Raw genomic sequence first — 19,086 nt, forward strand, 5'->3', positions numbered from 1 at the left:
GAATCTCATATTCAGTTTGTTGAGTCAGAACTGCCCTCCCCGCTGGACTTCTTTTGTCTCCCTGCCTTGGTGAGCGGTCACCTCATTTCACTGTGAGACGAAACCCTGGGAGCCTGCCTTGCCGCATCCTGGCCCCTCTGTCCGCGCAGCCCCGCCACGCCTCCAAGGCTGCCCTCTCAGTCCTCCCCTCTCTCCACCCATACTCGGCAGTTCCTCCTGTGGGCTAGTGTTCTTTTTATCACCTTACAGCGGCTCTGGCGAAACTAAGGAAGATGAGAAGGCATGAATCAGTAGTGTCGGTCAGACTTCGACCGTCTATGGCCTGGGCAGAATCTGGTAAGGCTGGTAGGCTGTGAATGGTTAGTAATATTTTCAAAGGGTTGCTTGGGGAAAAAAAAAAAAAAAACAAGGAGCATGCATGACAGAGGTGGTGTGTAGCCCACACAGCTTGAAATATTTACGCTCTGGTTCTTAGCAGAAAGTTTGTTGACCCGCTGGCAGGCAGTAAAAGCTGGGATAAAGGTATAAGTGCAGTAAAGAGGAAAAAGTCATGTGAACATTTCCATATCGTTATTTTGAACTTGTAGATGGAATGGATAGTTACCTTGAAAAATACCAACTTACTGAAAACTGCAGTTGACTCAAGAATGAATAAAAAACCTTCAGAAAATTTGATCAATAGATGAAAGTCTTTCTACGACTACCTAGATAGCATATTGAAAAGCAGAGGCATTACTTTGCCAACAAAGGTCCGTCTAGTCAAGGCTATGGTTTTTCCAGTGGTCATGTGTGATGTGAGAGTTGGACTGTGAAGAAGGCTGAGCGCCAAAGAATTGATGCTTTTGAAGTGTGGTGTTGGAGAAGGCTCCTGAGAGTCCCTTGGACTGCAAGGAGGTCCAACCAGTCCATTCTGAAGGAGATCAGCCCTGGGATTTCTTTGGAAGGAATGATGCTGAAGCTGAAGCTCCAGTACTTTGGCCACCTCATGCGAAGAGTTGACTCACTGGAAAAGACTCTGATGCTGGGAGGGATTGGGGGCAGGAGGAGAAGGGGACGACCGAGGATGAGATGGCTGGATGGCATCACGGACTCGATGGACGTGAGTCTGAGTGAACTCCGGGAGTTGGTGATGGACAAGGAGGCCTGGCGTGCTGCGATTCATGGGGTCACAAAGAGCTGGACACGACTGAGCGACTGAACTGAACTGAACTGAACTGATGACTACCTTGGGGCTTTCCTTGGTGGCATAGAGGGTAAAGAATCTGCCTGCAATGCAGGAGACCTGGGTTCGATCCCTGGGTCAGGAAGATCGGCTGGAGAAGTGAACGGCCACCTACTCCAGTATTCTTGCCTGTAGAATCCCATGGAGAGAGGAGCATGGTGGCCTATGGTCGATGAGGTCACAAAGTGTCAGGCACAACTGAGCGACTAACCCTTTCCAATGCACACATACTCACAAAACCTGACTAAACCTGGCACACACATATAAACACAGTTCAGTTCATTTGCTCAGTTCTGTCCAACGCTTTGCTACCCCATGGACTGCAACACACCAGGCTTCCCTGTCCATCACCAACTCCCTGAGCTTGCTCAAGCTCATGTCCTTCGAGTCACTGATGCCATCCAACCATCTCACCCTCTGTTGTTCCTTCTCCTCCTGCCCTCAGTCTTTCCCAGCATCAGGGTCTTTACCAGTGAGTTGGCTCTTCGCATCAGGTGGCCAAAGTATTGGAGTTTCAGCTTCAGCATCAGTCCTTCCAATGAATATTCGGGACTGATTTCCTTTAGGATTGACTAGCTTGATTTTCTCAAAGAGTCGGACACAACTGAGTGACTGAACTGAACTGAGCTTGATTTTCTTGCAGTCCAAGAAAGTCAAGAGTCTTTTCCAACACCGCAGTTGGACTTGCAAAGAGTCGGACATGACTGAGAGACTTCTACTTCAGTTTGATCAATGATTTAACTCTAACTGGATCTCAAAAATGTCAAGAGCTACTTCAGCAACTGAGCAACTTTACTTTCTTTTCTTTCTTCTTAAAGTCAACTGATTATAGCCTTCAATCACATCTACAAAATACCTTCACAGCAAGAGCTGGATTAGTGTTTGTTTGAGTAACTGGGGACTAGCACCTAGCCAAATTGGCCATACAGCTGACCATCACAGGTGGTTTCTGTCAGATTTTTCACAGAACTGATAATAATGTTTATCTTGTACAGTGTTTCAGAGAATACAAAGAACAGTCCCTAATTTATTGTTTAAATCATGTAACTTTGATACCAGAACAACACAAAGATAAGAGAGGAAAGTCATGGGCAGGTCTCAAAATCAAGATAACTGCAAAAAGTCTAAACAGAACTGGATTGCCCAAGGTGCAGGTGCTGCTGGCTGCTGCTCAGTGTTCTTCTGAAAGGTGTTGACAGTAAGAATTAAAAAATGAAAATGCAGAGCTGTCCTTATGCTTGTCTGCATGGAAATCGGAACAGAATCTGTTGGCAGAGGATTAGAGTTAGAGTTCAGTCAAGTTGTGTTGGGTTTCCGTGGTGGCTCCGATGATAATCTGCCTACAGTGTGGGAGACCTGGGTTTGGTCTCTGAGTCAGGAAGATACCCTGGAGAAGGGAATGGCAGTCCACTCCAGTATTCTTTCCTGGAGAATTTGATGGACAGAGGAACCTGGCAGTGTACAGTCCATGGGGTTGCAAGGAGTCAGACACGACTGAGCCACGAACACTTTTACTTTCAAGGTTGCATTGATTCACTCAAGCCTGTGTGTGTGTGTGTGTGTGCTCACTTGTGTCTTTGTGACCCCAAGGACTGTTGCCCAGCAGGCTCCTCTCTGTGTGGGATTTCCCAGGCAGGAATACTGGGGTGGGTTGCTATTTCCTTCTCTAAGGGATCTTCCTGACCTGGGGATCGAATCCGCGCCTCTTACTCCTCCTGCATTGGGCTGGCAGGCAGGTTCTTTACCGCTAGCACCACCCGGGAAGCCTACATACCAGCAATAAATAATTACGTTTTTTGTAAACAGATACCTTTACCAACAGAAATGAGTCTAATGAAAGATGGACAGTATCTTGAAGGATTCTTTTTAAACAAATGTTTTTACTTTTGCTATCTGAATAATGCTGTCCTAATAAAATGCAGTGGGTCCAGCCAGCTGCCACTGTAATACCATACTACCTGTGTGTTGGGAAAAGTCTCCTTGTGAGTGGACCTTCACAGGGCAAACCCATGCTGTTCACAGGTCAACTGTGTTGGTTTGAGAGTTTAAATATGAACATTTATGGTGTAAACTTCCTTATAAGCCCTGCTTCAGCTTTGTCTTACACATTTTGATATGTTGTGCTTTCATTTTCATGCAGGTCAGTGTCTTCTTTTAATTCCTCTTCTGCCTTATGAATTATTTAGCAGCAGGGTGTTGTTTAATTTCCAGGTATCAGGAGATTTTCCTGCTATCTTTCTTTTATTACTGTTTGGTTGACTCCATTCCATTTGGTTTTTCTGTAGTGTTTTTGAATGCATTTCTTTGTCTTTTTTTAGTGGTTGTTCTGAAGATTACCTTATGCATACGTAGCTTATCACAGTCTAGTAGGATCAACATTTTATCTTTCAAATAGAACGTAGATATCTTACTGCCAACGTTGCTTTGTCCTGTTCCCTTTACAGTGAAGTCGTCCTTTATAGTGCCTCTCTGTATACTGAGAATGCTATATTTTTTGCTTCTGTCAAAAATAAATCTTGAAACTAAAGAATAAAATAGCTTACTGTGTTTACCCTTTCTGTTGCCCTTTCTTCATTCCTGTTGTTCTGAGCTTCCTTTTGTTAATGTTTCCTTCCTGTATGAATAACTTCCTCCAGCCCTTCTTTTAGAATAGGTCTGCTGGCAGGAAATTACCATAGCTTCTTTTCATGTGAGTTGTCTTTGTCTTCATTCCTGAAGAATATTTTCACTGGTTATAGAATTCTTGATTGACAGTGCTTTTCTTTTAGTACTTGAAAATACTATGCCACTTCCTTCTGGCTTCTTTGGTTTCTGATGAGAAATGCTTTGTCTTTTGAATTTTTGTTCCCCTGTACTTCTGATACTTTGATGATTTTTCTTTTTCGTTTTCAGAAGTATAAGTGTGGTTTGTCTGGGGGGTGTATTTCTTTGGGTTTTCAACTGTTGTATTGGATTGATAGGGTTCTGTCTTTTCACTAATTTGGAAAACTTCCAGTCATTGTTTCTTCAAATATTTTTTCAGCCTTGCAATTGTTCTTTCCTTTTTATGAGACTGTGGTAAAATCAATGTTAATTTTTTTGTTGTTGTTGTTCTTCCAGGTTCTTGAGCCTCAGTTCATTTTTTAAAAAGCCATTTTCTATTTTATAGCTTGGGGAATTATTGAATTATCTTCTGGTCCTCTGACTTTTATGTCATTTCCATTAGATTTTTGTATGTTAATGTTGTGTCTGGAAACCTTGCTAAACTCACTAGCTTTAGTAACTTTTTATAGATTCCATTGGATTTTCTATATAGACGATCATATGACCTTCAATTAACTGGTTTTATTTCTTTCTTTTCAATCTGGAAGCCTTTTATTTTTCTTGCCTAATTACACTGACTAAAACACCCAGTGTAACGCTTAATAGAAGTGGTAAGAGCAGGCTTCTTTGGCTCACTCCATTTTAGGGGAGCCATTCAGTATTTCAGCATTAAATGCAATGTCAGCTGTGTGTTTTTCCTATAAATGCCATTTATCATGTTGAGGAAGTTCCCTTCGTTTCCTACTTTATGGAGGTTTAAATTAGGATTGGATGTTGGATTTTTGTCAAATACGTTTTCTGTGTCTGTTGTGATAACCATGTTTTTTAATATGATGAATTACACTTTTTCATTTTTTGAATATTAAATAAATCTTGCAGTCCTGGGATAAACCCCACCTGGTCATGAAGTATTATCCTTCTTATAATCGCTGGATTCAGTTTGCTCATCTTTGTTAAGATTTTTACATTAGTATTCATGATGGCATATTGGGCTGTAGGTTTCTTATAATGTCTTTGTCTGATTTTGGTATCACAGTAATGCTGGCTTCAGAGCAGTTTTCTGAAGGAGTTTATGTGGAATTGATATTATTTCTTCTTTAAGTGTTTGATCACATTCACTAGTAAGGGCTCTCTGGATCTGGAATTCTTTTGTGAAAAAACTTTTGATTACAGATTCAATTTCTTTAATAGGTATGGGGCTATACTGATGATATGTCCTTATGAGTTGCTGCTGCTGCTGCTGCTGCTGCTGCTGCTGAGTCGCTTCAGTCGTGTCCGACTCTATGCGACCCCATAGACGGCAGCCCACCAGGCTCCCCCGTCCCTGGGATTCTCCAGGCAAGAACACTGGAGTGGGTTGCCATTTCCTTCTCCAGTGCATGAAAGTGAAAAGTGAAAGTAAAGTCGCTCAGTCGTGCCGACTCTTGGTTTGGTGATTTGTGTTTTTCAAGTAATTTGTCTACTTCATCTTTGTTGTCAAATTTATTGGCCTACATTTACAAGTCAAATACATTATTATTATATAAAAGGTGTATCATTTCTGATGTTTGTGACCTCTCTTTTCCTGGCTAGGTTGTGACCTCTCTTTTCCTGGCTAGGTTGTTTATCAATTTTGATAATCTTTTCAAAGAACCAGTTTTGGTTTCGTTGCTTTTTCCCACCATTTTGCTTGTCTGATCATTTTGTTTTCCATTTCATTGACTTATGGTTTGATCTTTATTATTTCTTTTCTGGTGTTTCTTTGATTCTTTTCCCGATTTCTCAAGGCAGGAGCTTAAGTCATCGATTTGAAGACCATCCTTTTTCCAGTGTAGACTTTCAGTGCAACAAGTTTCTCTATCAGTGCTGTTTTAGTGCATCACACAAATTTTGATGTGTTGCGTTTTCTTTCATTTACAAAAACTTTCTAATTTCCCTTTTCATTTCTGCTTAGACCCATGGATTATTTAGAAGTGTGTTGTTTAGTTTCCAGAGGCTTGGCGATTTTCAAGAGATCTTTCTGTTACTGATTTCTACCTTAATCACACTGGTGTCAGGACACATACTTTGTATGATTTGAATTCTCTTACTTAGATTTGTTTCATAGCCCATTCTGTAGTTTATCTTGCTAAATATTCAGCTGTTATTGAGTGGAATATTCTATAAATGTTACTTGGGTCAAGTTAGTTGTTGATGTTACAGGTTTAACATGTAGATTTAAATGTGTGTTTTCTAATATGCTTCACATTTGTACATCACAGATTCGTTTCTGTTGATCAAAGTATGTTCTCTATTACTTCTTGGGGCAAATTTTGTTTTACGAAGAAGGTTACGCCACTATCTTCCATCTGTCAAGCTCTGTGTGATGTAGCCCTGTCTCTGCTGGGTATAGGCTGAGCTGAAATCCACAGAAGGTAGCAGAAATGCGGCTGACGGCCCCCACGACAGGCTCGGAGAGAAGGCTGCTCTGCTTTCACTTGGTTTTCTTGGGCTGCTTGCTTCTGCTCATCCCCTCCCTGCTGTGTCCTGTGGAGGTGATTTGGTTTCTCTTCCTCATTGAACCTGCCCTCAGTCTTCCTAGCTCACGTGTCAAGATATATATGTGAGGAAAGAAATCTTGGAGTAAACCCTCCAGGCCCAGCTTTTGTGGGTTTTGAAGTCAAAGCCTGTGGCTGGAGTCTCCCAGGTGAGCGCCATACACAGAGGCAGAGAAGAATCAGTTCTGCTCCACCTACCTGAACGCCTGCCTGCGGGCTCCCTGTGCACCCAGAAGGGTGTTTGTTCTGTATTCACATTGGATTAGCAGCTTGGTGGGTCTCACTGTTACAAAGATCATTTCTTTTTCAGTAAGATTGAAAGAGAGAAGCTTTTCAGTTCCTACATATCTGAAAATACATATTTTCCTCCCATTTTTAGTCTTCATTGAATTTGTTACAGTATTGCTTCTGCTGCATGCTTTGGTTTTTTGGTCACACAGCATGTAGGGTCTTAGCTCCCCAACCAGGGATTGAACTCTCACCTTTCACATTGGAAGGCAATGTCTTAACCACTGGACCACCAAAGAGCCTCGAAGTTATTTCACCATCATTTTCTTGCATCCACATCTTGCTTATGAAACATGATGTGAATCTGGTTCTTGTTTCTCTGTGTGTGGGGTGATATTTTTTTTCCTTTTGAAGCTTTTAGGATTTTTGAGCTTCAGACTTTCATCAGTTAGGTGATCTATGACTTGTTTTTGTCTGAGGGCTCGTCTCTTTTTACTTGCCTCAGTACATTGATTATATTTATTTGAAAGTCTTATTTCCTTTAGCTGTCTTCAGAGTTGTTTACTTCTTGATTCATTGTGGTGGGCTTCTCCCTTTCACTGTGTTGTCCTTATCAAATTTAGGTGATTCTTGGCTGTTTGCTTGTTGCTGATTTTATTTGCTTTTTGAGATGATGCCCCCTTACCGTAACTGCAAATGCTGTATCACTTCATAGCTACATCCAGAGGATGCTGGGGACCAGGAAAGGTTTAGGAGTTCCTGGTCTGAAGTGTCACTGGATACATACTGAGAAACTTCCTCATCTTTTGGAGATAAGTGCCTGTATTTGCTTATTTTACCCAGTCTGAAGGCAGCAAGAGTGACCTACTTTGACTCCTGCTGTGGTTATTTCGACCACTGATACTTTCTCTAGGGACGTCTCCTCTCTGTTTCTGTTGCTTCAGAGTGTGGGGCATGCTTCCCGCTTTTGGCATCCGTTTTTTCCTGGGGAAAAACTCTGAGGATAAGATTGCCTCCTTTGATTTGATCCCATCCACCTTTTGCCTTTTGGAATTTCTGATCATGTGGATGCTGGGAGAATACTCACCTCTTTGGGTTTTAGGGCTCTCTGGGAATTTGAGGAGCATGCTGGGGGGAGTCTGGAGCAGGAGCCCAGGCCTCCGTGTTCATCTGACTATGGTAGTTGTGTTTGAGACACACGGAAACCTCCTGTGCTTGGTTTTCCTTTGCCAAGGTAGTTCTACTTTTTCTTCTTCTGCCAGCTCTTTCTTAAGGTACTCATTGTTAGCTGGAGAAACTACTTATATATGTCTCGTAATCTTGAATCTCTTCATCTATCCTTGAGTCTCAGTGTTGATAAAAATTCTCTTCTTATGGATTATATGAATTAAAAAATGATCTATGACTTTAATTGTGTCAAGACTACATGGAATATGTCACCAAATAAAAGTGTTACAATGTAGTTTGCAGAAAGTTTTAGGAAGATGTTACCTATATCCCTCATGTTTTTTTCTGCTGTATTTAAAACAATGTTTAATGATTTTCAGTGACTTAATTACAGCTTCATGAGGTTATAGAAGAGTTACTTTTTAGTACATTTGCATAGGCTTTTATTTTAAATAAACCAGTGCTTCTTTTTCACCTAAACAGGTTGTTTACTTGAGACTTTATTAAATGAAGATTTTTTTGTTTCAGAGCAGCATCTCAGACACGTCGAAAAAGATGTTTTGATCCCTAAAATAATGAGAGAAAAGGCCCGAGAGAGATGTTCTGAACAAGTTCAAGGTAAGATTCAAATATTCATATAAAGATCAAATACGTTTTTTATAATATGATCTGAATTTAATCCTTAGCCTCAGAATGAAATAGTCAGTGAATTAATATGTATGAATTGGTTCTCACCCTTTCACTAAGATACCAGTATTTCAGCTTTCAGAACTTACAGGCGGCATTCATTTACAATTTAAAAATATTCTCCCAAATTCCCAGGAAAGAACATTTTTCCCCCAGATGTACAGTTATAGAGAAAAAACTTGCATTTGTATTTTGGAGAAACAAGTTATTCTGGTGATTTTAATAGGGAAGGAAGAAATGTCAAATGTAATGTATACCTGTGTCCCTCTATCAGCATGTTAATACAGGAATAAATTCTGAGATGATTTCTTTGGCATTGTTGCTGTTATTGAATTATGAATGGAATCGCAGTGGTAAATACAGTGAATCTTTTTAAAAATTTTTCTAAACTTTACAATTCTAAGTGGAAGGTATTTATGTAAATGCATGTACTAGGCACCCACATATGCCTGTGTTTGGAAAATAGTTTTTACCATGAAGTATTCCTGTATTCTATAAATCTAGAGATATATTGTTGATTAACATGTAATATTATAGTGAAAAATATAAACAAAGGCATGGAAGGTGAAACCTGAGGCCTTAAATGATGGGTAATTAGAAAAGCAGATGGCAGTATTACTATGGAAATGTCCTGTAGTAGCAGTCTACCTCTTGGAATGGCCACATCAGAGAAGCAGTGGCAAAATCTTGCAGACGCGGACTTTCCCCCGGCTGCAAGTTTCCCCTCTCCCGCTGGCCTTTGATGAGGGACCATAGTTACGCCAGGGGGTGCTGACTGACTGCAGTTCCGCTCACATGTGTGAGCAGGAAGCCAGGCTGTATGAACTGTCATCTGGGGACTATGTCAGGAGCATCTGGGAGTCAGGCACATTCTTGTGCCTTAGATGCTGTCTCCTTAGAGAATAACCTCTGGGACTGATGGATAAAGACAATGAAGGAGTAGTTCCTCAGAATCAACACTGTGCGATGATCATTTCTTTTTCTTAAATGACTTATTATGAGCTATTCCCATTTTAAATCCATCTATAAACTAGGTTTGAGTTAAATCCATCTGTAAATAAGTGTATTAATAAATTATCAGCAATTTATCAGCATCATTTGGTGGTCTTGCTTTCATTATGAATTAGTTGTCTGACTGGAGCCCCTCCCCTCCGCCCACCCCCAGATCCAGGAGAAGTTGCTCTGCTGGCACCTGCCGTGCGATTCAGCACACACTTGGCGGTGGGCCGTCATGCCCATGGTCTCAAGAAGTAATCTTCCATCCGCCTCACAGAACTTTTAAAAATACAGATCCTGATTCTGGTGATGGAGGAGAAAACTTAAAAATGGATAATAAAATTATAGGGTTAACTTTTCACTACCAGGAAAATTATTTACTTATTACTGAATGTATTGGTTCAAAATTATAAACATTAGTTGTACTTATTCTGTTTTGTGGGTCTGCCCTGGTATTCAACTGGTGAAGAATTTGCCTGCAGTTCAGGAGACCCCGGTTTGATCCCTGGGTCAGGAAGATCCCCTGGAGCAGGGCGTGCAACCTACTCTTGTGTTCTTGCCTGGAGAGCCCCATGGACAGAGGAGCCTGGCAGGTCCCACTTCATGGGATTGCAAAGAATCAGACACGACTGAGTGACTTTATTCTTTTGTAGCATTCTTCACTTTATTTTCTTTTGTAACACGTTATTCTGATACTTAGAATGAAAGAAAGCTAAGCAACTCAGTTACAGACTGTTTACTCTCATGATTCAGATGAAAATGCAAAATGGTCAAGTTTGGGTTTCAGAACTACCTTTGCTTTGCTCTTGGACAATGAAACTTTGTTTTTGGCCTTTGAAATGAAGGAACTAGAGTATAACTTTAAAAGGTTTATTAGGGTTACACACCTACTACTTTGTAATGGTACAGAAAAAATATTTAATTTTGCTTCTTTATCAAAACTTAAGTTGCTTACAGTGTTAATGTTAAGATTTTCTTCTTTTTTTATTTAATATACTTACAATCCTTTGAAGACTGAAAGCACCTTGAAATTTGAGGTTCATTTGAGTTATTTCAATGCATTTATCCCTAATAGAACATGTTATAACAAATGATCTTTGAGTATTTGGACTTTTATAATCCTATATTGATTTTTTTTTCCTTTTAGGCCATATGGTCCAAAATGGTATTTTAGAATCTAAAATTATTTTATTAAGAATGATCTTGCTGTTTAACCAGGTGAATTAGGAGAGCACATACACTGGCATTGCTCAGGCAGGAGCAAAACAGCTCTATTTAAACTGAACAAAAAGCCACAGTGTAGAATCAGGAGACTCCCATTGTGGCTTATTTACTATATATGGCCTTTGTTTTATTGAGTAATTATAGGATTCTATATAAAAGCACTATGCATCCTAATTGTATAGTTCTCAGATAAAGATATAGGAATTCTAATAAATGATCTGACTTTCTGCTGAATGCCTGAAACATGATTATGTCAGAAAGCTTTTCTGTTTGATATATTTTTTTTTCCCTATGTCATTTCAACCCGGCTGATCATAAGAATTGGGTCAGGCTGCCAGCAACTTAGGTTTGTGAAGGGAATGGAACAGCTTTTCCAGTGACAAAGAGAAATGAAATCACTTTCAGTGAAAAAAAAGAGATGCCTCATTATAGTCAGCAACAGCAGTTATTGACAGCTACACTTCCTATTAACAAGGAGCATTTAACTAAGAGTTTGGCTGTTGGATCTTTGGACTTGATCTAATTTGCCAGCATTAATTAGTTTCTTTTGAGCACAGACACTTGGTGCTCACAGCTATAGATTTGCAGGGCTAATTAGGATAGAAAATTGAACAGAATGGGGTAAGGCATTAACCTTCAACCATTACCAGCTGGGACACTGATAAAGACCACAGGGTCCAAATGCTCCTATTGATGTGAAGAGCACCCTAATGAATATCAATTTCAGCCAGGTTGCTATATTCTTACTAGTTCTCTCTTCATTATAAGTTTTAACCCGCTTTCCCGATCCCTTCATTATCTGTGTCTGCACTACTGGGTTTTACTCTACGCAGGCTCAGTCTGTGTTGCACACTTTGCCTTCTGTTTAAACACAATTAAAATTTGTCTTAAGTAGTGGATAATGTTTAGAATGTTCCATGGCTACATCCCCTATTGCTTCTAAAATTTGACTTTTGCCTATAATTACATGATTCTGATTCTACAGTTCATTATTTATAAAGTCATGGTAACTTCACCATTGCCATGTAATGAAAATTATAACCTGAAACAAGAAAATCTCAGCTTTGGGGTAATAATTAAGCAGTGTTTGTATTAAACTGGGGTCAACCTGAGAATCTTTGTCTTTGTAAAATAGATATACTTCTTTGTTTCTTTTTGAAGAGAGAAAGAATGCACATCACCTTTTCCCTTAGAACTTAGTTTTGATTCGATGAGTAAAGATGGCTTGACTTGATGATTAAATACAGAATTGAGAATCCCAGTCTTACTATTATCATTTCACAAGATGATAGACTCTATTGGTAGAGCATACATCAAAAGAAAGGCATTTGCACAGTTCATTTAAATAGAGAAACTCAGCTTTATAATGTTCTTCTTTTGCCAGTAGCAAAGCATGAGAAGCAGTGAACAGAACCACTGAAATAAATGAACAAAGCAACGGTGAGGGCTAAGTGTGCTGGAGATGAACAGAAGGAAAGCTCCTGAACGGCTAGTCTCTGCCTGTCTCCCCACTGTGCCCCCACCTCCCAAAGGCCAAAACAGAAATCCCCTTCTACCAAGTGTGGTGGTCGAATCACTGCTTTTTCTTGAATCTGCGATGTACCAGCTTGTGGTGTCTTCAGTTCAGTTCAGTTCAGTTCAGTCGCTCAGTCGTGTCCAGCTCTTTGCGACCCTATGAATTGCAGCACCCCAGGCCTCCCTGTCCATCACCATCTCCCGAAGTTCATTCAGACTCACATCCATCGAGTCCGTGATGCCATCCAGCCATCTCATCCTCGGTCGTCCCCTTCTCCTCCTGCCCGTAATCCCTCCCAGCATCAGAGCCTTTTCCAGTGAGTCAACTCTTCACATGAGGTGGCCAAAGTACTGGAGCTTCAGCTTTAGCATCATTCCTTCCAAAGAAATCCCAGGGCTGATCTCCTTCAGAATGGACTGGTTGGATCTCCTTGCAGTCCAAGGGACTCTCAAGAGTCTCTCCAACACCACAGTTCAAAAGCATCAATTCTTCAGCACTCAGCCTTCTTCACAGTCCAACTCTCACATCCATACATGACCACTGGAAAAATCATAGCCTTGACTAGACAGACCTTTGTTGGCAAAGTAATGTCTCTGCTTTTGACTGTGCTACCTAGGTTGCTCATAACTTTTCTTCCAAGGAGTAAGCGTCTTTTAATTTAATGGCTGTAGTCACCATCAGTGATTTTGGAGCCCCCAAAAATAAAAAGTCTGACACTGTTTCCACTGTTTTCCCATCTATTTCCCATGAAGTGATGGGGCCAGATGCCATGATCTTTGTTTTCTGAATGTTGAAATGTTGGCTTTAAGCCAACTTTTTCACTCTCCTCTTTCACTTTTGTCAAGAGGCTTTTTAGTTCCTCTTCACTTTCTGCCATAAGGGTGGTGTCATCTGCATATCTGAGGTTATTGATATTTCTCCCGGCAATCTTGATTCCAGCTTGTGCTTCCTCCAGCCCAGCGTTTCTCGTGATGTACTCTGCATAGAAGTTAAATAAGCAGGGTGACAAATATACAGCCTTGACATGTCTTAGGAGGATGGTTTGATGACCTCTGGGAGTTACTTTTCCCTGTGTGACTTTTTCCACACATTTGACTCTTCACTAATTTCATGATTTATATTTTCTATGTTAGTAATATTTTTAAGAATATTATTTGTCATATATATTGGTAAAGTATACATTGTTATTTTTTTTAGAATAGAGCCTTCATAAGAAGAAGAGTCACTGAATTGCTATGTGTTATAAAAATTCATTGTATTTCTTTGCTCTTTTGAAATGCATAATTAGCATTTTATAATAATGTCTCTGTTGACTAAGGAAGTTTGCCTTAAAAATAGTGTGTGCGTGTGCTAAGTTGCTTCAGTCATGTCTGACTCTTTGTGATTTTGTAGACTGTAGCCCACCAGGCTCCTCTGTCCATGGGATTCTCCAGCAAGAATACTGGAGTGGTAGCCATGCCCTCCTCCAGGGGACCTCCCTACCCAGGGGTCAAGCCTGTGTCTCTTATGTCTCCTGCACTGGCAGGCGGGCTTTTCTAGCGCCACCTGGGAAGTGAGAACCTTGTCTTGCTTTTGCCGTGACAGATCAGGACCAGTAAAGGACCTTGACTCAGCGGTGGCCTGGCGCTCTCGTTACCCTGGATATGCTCTCCTCCTCTCTGACTCTCTTCATCCCTTGCACCTTCTGTTCCGGTATTTCAGTGTTTCTTTTGCCAGTGTTTTTTTGTGGCTGTCTTTTTCATCTGTTGGCCAATAGGTAGCATTGGTTCTAAGGGAATTGTAACAAGTTTAAGGGCATGGGTTTTTTATTTGACGCATCACAGAACTGTTGTTAAATAACACAGAACCTTGATAAAAATGCCTGTCCTTCTTATCAGTCACATACAACTGAAATATGTTGCATTTTACTAAATTCCAAAGGTAGATGAATTAACAAAAGAAGAACTTCAAATTAAGAATGCTTAGGATATCCTTCAGGGACTTTGCAGGCAGAGAACTATCAAGGCATCATTAAAACTGATCGGAGGGCTACAGACTATAAATGGCCAAAGTAATCAGTCTTTCCAACTCTGTTACTTGAACCTGCCCCAGGTTGCCTACTGGTTGTTGAATTGTACCTGCATTATCGCATGACGTTTCTGCCATGTAACTGGTTCACCAGTGTTGACTCACACTGAAACGGAGATGCAGCTCACCTTCAGACAGGCTTGGGTCAATTAGGAGGACGAGACATAAAAATCGTCATGTGTGATGACTGTCATGTTTGAGAGTATGTTATGTGGTCTAAGGAGCATAAAGGGATTTAAGGCCCAAGTCCTCTCTTTTGGACCTTCCCTGGGTGTGTCAGGTTCCTGAGACCACCCTGGGCTTAGTACTTTCCTACAAAGACTCATTGTCCTCAGCACGCAGTCATGCTCACAGCTACGGTTTATTACAGCAAAACCAGCCGAGGGAAAAGGCACGTGGGGTGAAGGTTAGAGGAGACCAGGCGCAAGCTTCCTCGAGGTCTTACTCAGTAGAGTCAGTCAACTTGAGCGTTAACTCTTCTGTGGTCCAGTTGTGGGCACATGTGAAGTGTTGTCTCTGGGGAGACTCACCAGAGGCTCAGGGAGTTGGTGATATGGCAGTTTCTGCATAGTGTGTACTGAACTTTCAGACTCCCAGAAGGAAAGCAGGTGTGGAGCGCAAACCACACGCCTTACCCCGATGGTCAGAGTGCAGCGAGCCGCTCTTACCAGTTAGGGGATAGTGCGAGTGCTCCCCAAATCCAGGTTCTGACCCAGCTCAGGGTCAGCCTTGGAAGCACTGCTTTCCAAGCAGTGCAGTGTCAGGCCTGCCATGGTAACTCTTTCTTGCACACGGACACAGTAAAGTTATTATGTTTAATAACTGTGTTACGGTTATTTTTTGGTCATACCATGCGGCGTGTGGGATCTTTAGTTCCCTAGCCGTGGATGGAAACCACACCCCCTGCTGTGGAAGTGCAGAGTCTTAACCACTGGGCCACCAGACAAGTCCCTGTATTTAGTAACTTTCTGTGTGTGTGTGTGTGTGTGTGTGTGTGTGTGTGTGTCGCTCAGTCGTGCCCGACTCTGCGACCCCATGGACTGCAATCCACCAGGTTCCCCTGTCCATGAGATTTTCCAGGCAAGGATACTGGAGTGGGTTGCCATAATACTTGAATAATCATGTTTAACTACAGTTATTATGTGTGCCTGTTGGGCCTGATGCCACGCCAGTGGCATCATGGGTAGTAGACCTCTGTCAGTCACAAATCCAGCTGAATGATTTTTAAAACAAGTGAGCACAGCGTTTGATGATCATGACTCATTGACTAAGTGGTTCTTGGTCACACTCATTAATTCACACTTCTCTTGTAGGACTCATGATTGTCTTGACTTATGATGGTTTCTGAATAATGGCAATTTTATAATAAAATTATGTATACTTGGACATCAGTACTCTTGAATAATATGGCCAGTTCTTATTTCACAAAGAAAGTTTCAGTGTATTTGTTTTAGGAGTTAAGCTAAATCTTTGAATGACTTAATTAGCAGGGAATATTGTTAGGGCAGATGAATTTAGTACTTTTTTCTTTTTCTTTTGGATGCGCCCTGCAACATGTAGGATATTAGCTTCCCTACAGGGATCAAACCTGCACCTGCTCAGTGGAAGGGGAGATTCTTAGCCACTGGATCACCAGTGAAGTGCTGAATTTAGTGTTTTAACAACTGATTATTCAACTCATCTCCAAAGGTTTAAGAGTGAAAAGTCTACATTTTGACCACAAAGCGAAAAAATTACATTGCTTGGAACTTAGAAATATTGTTAAAATGAGTAAATATTATTAATATAAACTAAGAGTTATAGCTGTTTCTATCAGTACTTCATTAACAAGTTTGTGTTATTTTCCTAGATTTCTTAGCTGTTCAACTTTCAGATATTTTGCCATAATAGACTTAAATCCTATCATCTTATGTGCAGTTAATCCAGACTTAACTGTAGTCTTTAAACAGTTCCATGCCTTGTTTATAAAATCCGAATATGAGATCACACTTCGTTGAAGCTCCTGATGATTTTGAGTTGTGATTGCGATTCTTTCCAGATAATCAGGGACTGATACTCACAGCCAGTTATATTTTGGCTAGATACATTCTCATAGGAATCTTACATGTCCGTGGAAAAATTTTTGGCTTGTACAAAACTCTGGAATATGTTAAATTGGTAGATGTAGAACTATTTAAAATATAACCAGGTTTTTTGGGGGATGGTCTAGAATTTGCAGCCCATCCTAAAGGAAATCAGTCCTGAATATTCATTGGAAGGATTGTTGCTGAAGCTGAAATTCCAATCCTTTGGCCACCTGATGCAAAGAACTGGCTCATTTGAAAAGACACTGATGCTGGGAAAGACTGACGGCAGAGGAGAAGGGGACGACAGAGAATGAGATGGTTGGATGGCATCACTGACTGGAAGGACATGAGTTTGAGTAAACTCCAGGAGTTGGTGATGGACAGGGAGGCCTAGCGTGCTGCAGTCCATGGGGTTGTAAAGAGTTGGACATGACTGACTGATTGAACTGAACTGGACTGATAATATATAAAACAGATAAACACAGTACTTTTTGGTTTTATTACAAGTTATTAATTTCATTACATTTAAGGAGTCAATATGTGAAAACAGTGTTGTGGTATTATTTCCATGAAGCAAATCTGAACTCAGATGTTATGGAGTACAGTTGCAGCCTAGTGGGTATTTCCCAGTTCATTTTTATGGTTCACTCTTTTGGGGGACGCAAATGTAGACTAAATCCTAAATCACATAAAGAAGAAGTTCTAAATAGAAATGATTTCTTATAATTTACTCAAAGAATTGTTCAATTAAGTAGATATAATAGAAGTTTTGTTCTGAGGCTCAGAAACAAGTTTATCTGGCATCATATTTTAATATATTGATTGTCTCCAAAGTGTTATGTACTATTTGCATATATTTTAGTGTTTGTCAACTTTTACATGACTAAGATATATTTTTACAAAGCAAAACAGAATTTTCAGATGCCCTTTAGCACTTGAATGGGCCCTTAGGTTTATATGGAACATAGTCATTCAAAAGTATTTACTGAGTATTTCCGACGTGCTCCTCACCATTATATGAACGGTCAATAAAACAGACAAAAATATTTACGCTTATAATTCTTAGATTTCAGTGAAGGAACTTGATGAATACCTTAAGTTATTGTAAGAAAATATAAGTGATCTAGAGAGTAATGAAGTTGGGTTAGAGCAGTGAGGATGCCCATGTTAGATGAGGCTGCAGTTTTTAGTAGGTGGTCAGTTGTAGGTTGCACCAAGAAGGTGACATTTGGACAGAATTCTTATAGGAGGTGAAAAGGTGAGACATACAGATATCTCTGGGAGGAGCATTGTGAACAGAGCACATGGGAAGAGGCAGACGCAGTGGGTGTGACTGGCATGTTGGAGGGGGCGCTAGAAAGGTCCTTGTGGTTAGGGTGGGAAGTGAGAGTTCAGGAGGGTGACGAGTGCAGGATCAGGGTCTTGAGAGCACCGAGGAGCCAAATGAAAGGATGTGATGACTTAGAGCAGTGGCGGGAAGGTGGGTCTGATGCACGAAGTGCCGCACCACTCCCTGCTGCATTCGGAGTAGATGGATCAGGGCGAGGGCTAAGCGGGGGCCAGGTGAGGGATGTGCGCGTGATGGTCCAGCTGACGAGGTGGTGGAGCAGCGGGTGGTACCAGTGAGCAGACCTGGGGTGTCTTTGCAGACAGGGTTGAGAGAGACCTGTGGTTAACAGAGATGGGAAACCTGCATGTCGAGAAGTTTTATGATTTTATTTCAGCTTCTGGCGATTTGAAGCCACTATATTGGACAGTGGTGAAAATTCATCACTCTTTTCAAGGGAAATGAATATTTACCCAGTGTGGTGGGTCTGGATGTTTCTAATGTTTTTGTGTAAGTTCTTTTAGTATATGTTTGACACATGGTGTTGACTTAGTGATAAAAACCGACACTTTTATTGCCTGGTTTTAAGATGCCACCTGGACCACTTTCCTTCCAGAGTGAATCGTGACTGCACGGATGTGTTTACTCAGCACACTGTCTGTAGCACTGCTGGCTGGGTACCTGGACTCACGCCACAGTGAAGAAGCTGAATTGGCCATTCGTGTCACATGACATGTTGCCAAGGGTAGCGATTATGGCTCCTCTGTGCTGACTCTAGTAGTTTGTAAGCGTGCCCAGCATGGTGGTGCTGTGGGTGCCGGGAGTGGTGGGTTTTTTAGGTGGTCAAACGCTTTGTCTGGTGCTTGTCCTTTCAGCCTACATGCTAAATCTATTTGTAGTTACTGCTTTTTAGTTCTGGATCGTGTTTGCTGTGCTGTATACTATTTATCTCAGACTTCACCTAGATTGAAAAGTTATTTTCTTCCAAGAGTGTAAGTAATTTTTATTATTCACTTCATTTTGTGCACTTCCAATGCTGTTTTCTGTAGCACTCTTTTTGGGGGGTATAGCCCTATGTATGTAAAGTATAGACCATTTATTTACTCATTAAAAATGCAGTCATACTTACATGGTGTAGTAGTTTGGATTATGTGTTGAACCTAAATGTTTTATTTTTATAATTTATAATTAATAGTATCTACTTTTTTGATGTTTAGTTTTTACTAAAATTGAAAGTCTTCTTGATTTTCATTACCCTAGTAATCTTA

The 19,086-nt window shown here is 40.8% G+C and overlaps 1 protein-coding gene across 5 annotated transcripts in view; it reads left to right on the forward strand.

The window, feature by feature from the left end:
* The window catches only part of CMC1 (C-X9-C motif containing 1), an 81,856-nt gene that overhangs the window by 15,659 nt on the left and 47,111 nt on the right, over positions 1-19,086 (forward strand). For 3 of the 5 annotated variants that reach the window (XR_011250787.1, XM_069561218.1, XM_069561221.1), the window contains exon 2: positions 8,464-8,553. Coding sequence is in view for 4 of the 5 variants with exons in the window: in XM_069561218.1 (XP_069417319.1) it covers positions 8,464-8,553 (90 nt within the window). In the remaining variant the exon portion in view is untranslated. Of the gene's footprint in view, positions 1-8,463; positions 8,554-9,787; positions 9,873-13,986; positions 14,051-19,086 lie in introns of those variants that run through there. The other 2 variants (XM_069561222.1, XM_069561220.1) reach the window with 2 other exon arrangements.

The sequence above is a fragment of the Ovis canadensis genome, chromosome 19, assembly GCF_042477335.2.
Source record: "Ovis canadensis isolate MfBH-ARS-UI-01 breed Bighorn chromosome 19, ARS-UI_OviCan_v2, whole genome shotgun sequence".
NCBI lineage: Eukaryota > Metazoa > Chordata > Mammalia > Artiodactyla > Bovidae > Ovis > Ovis canadensis.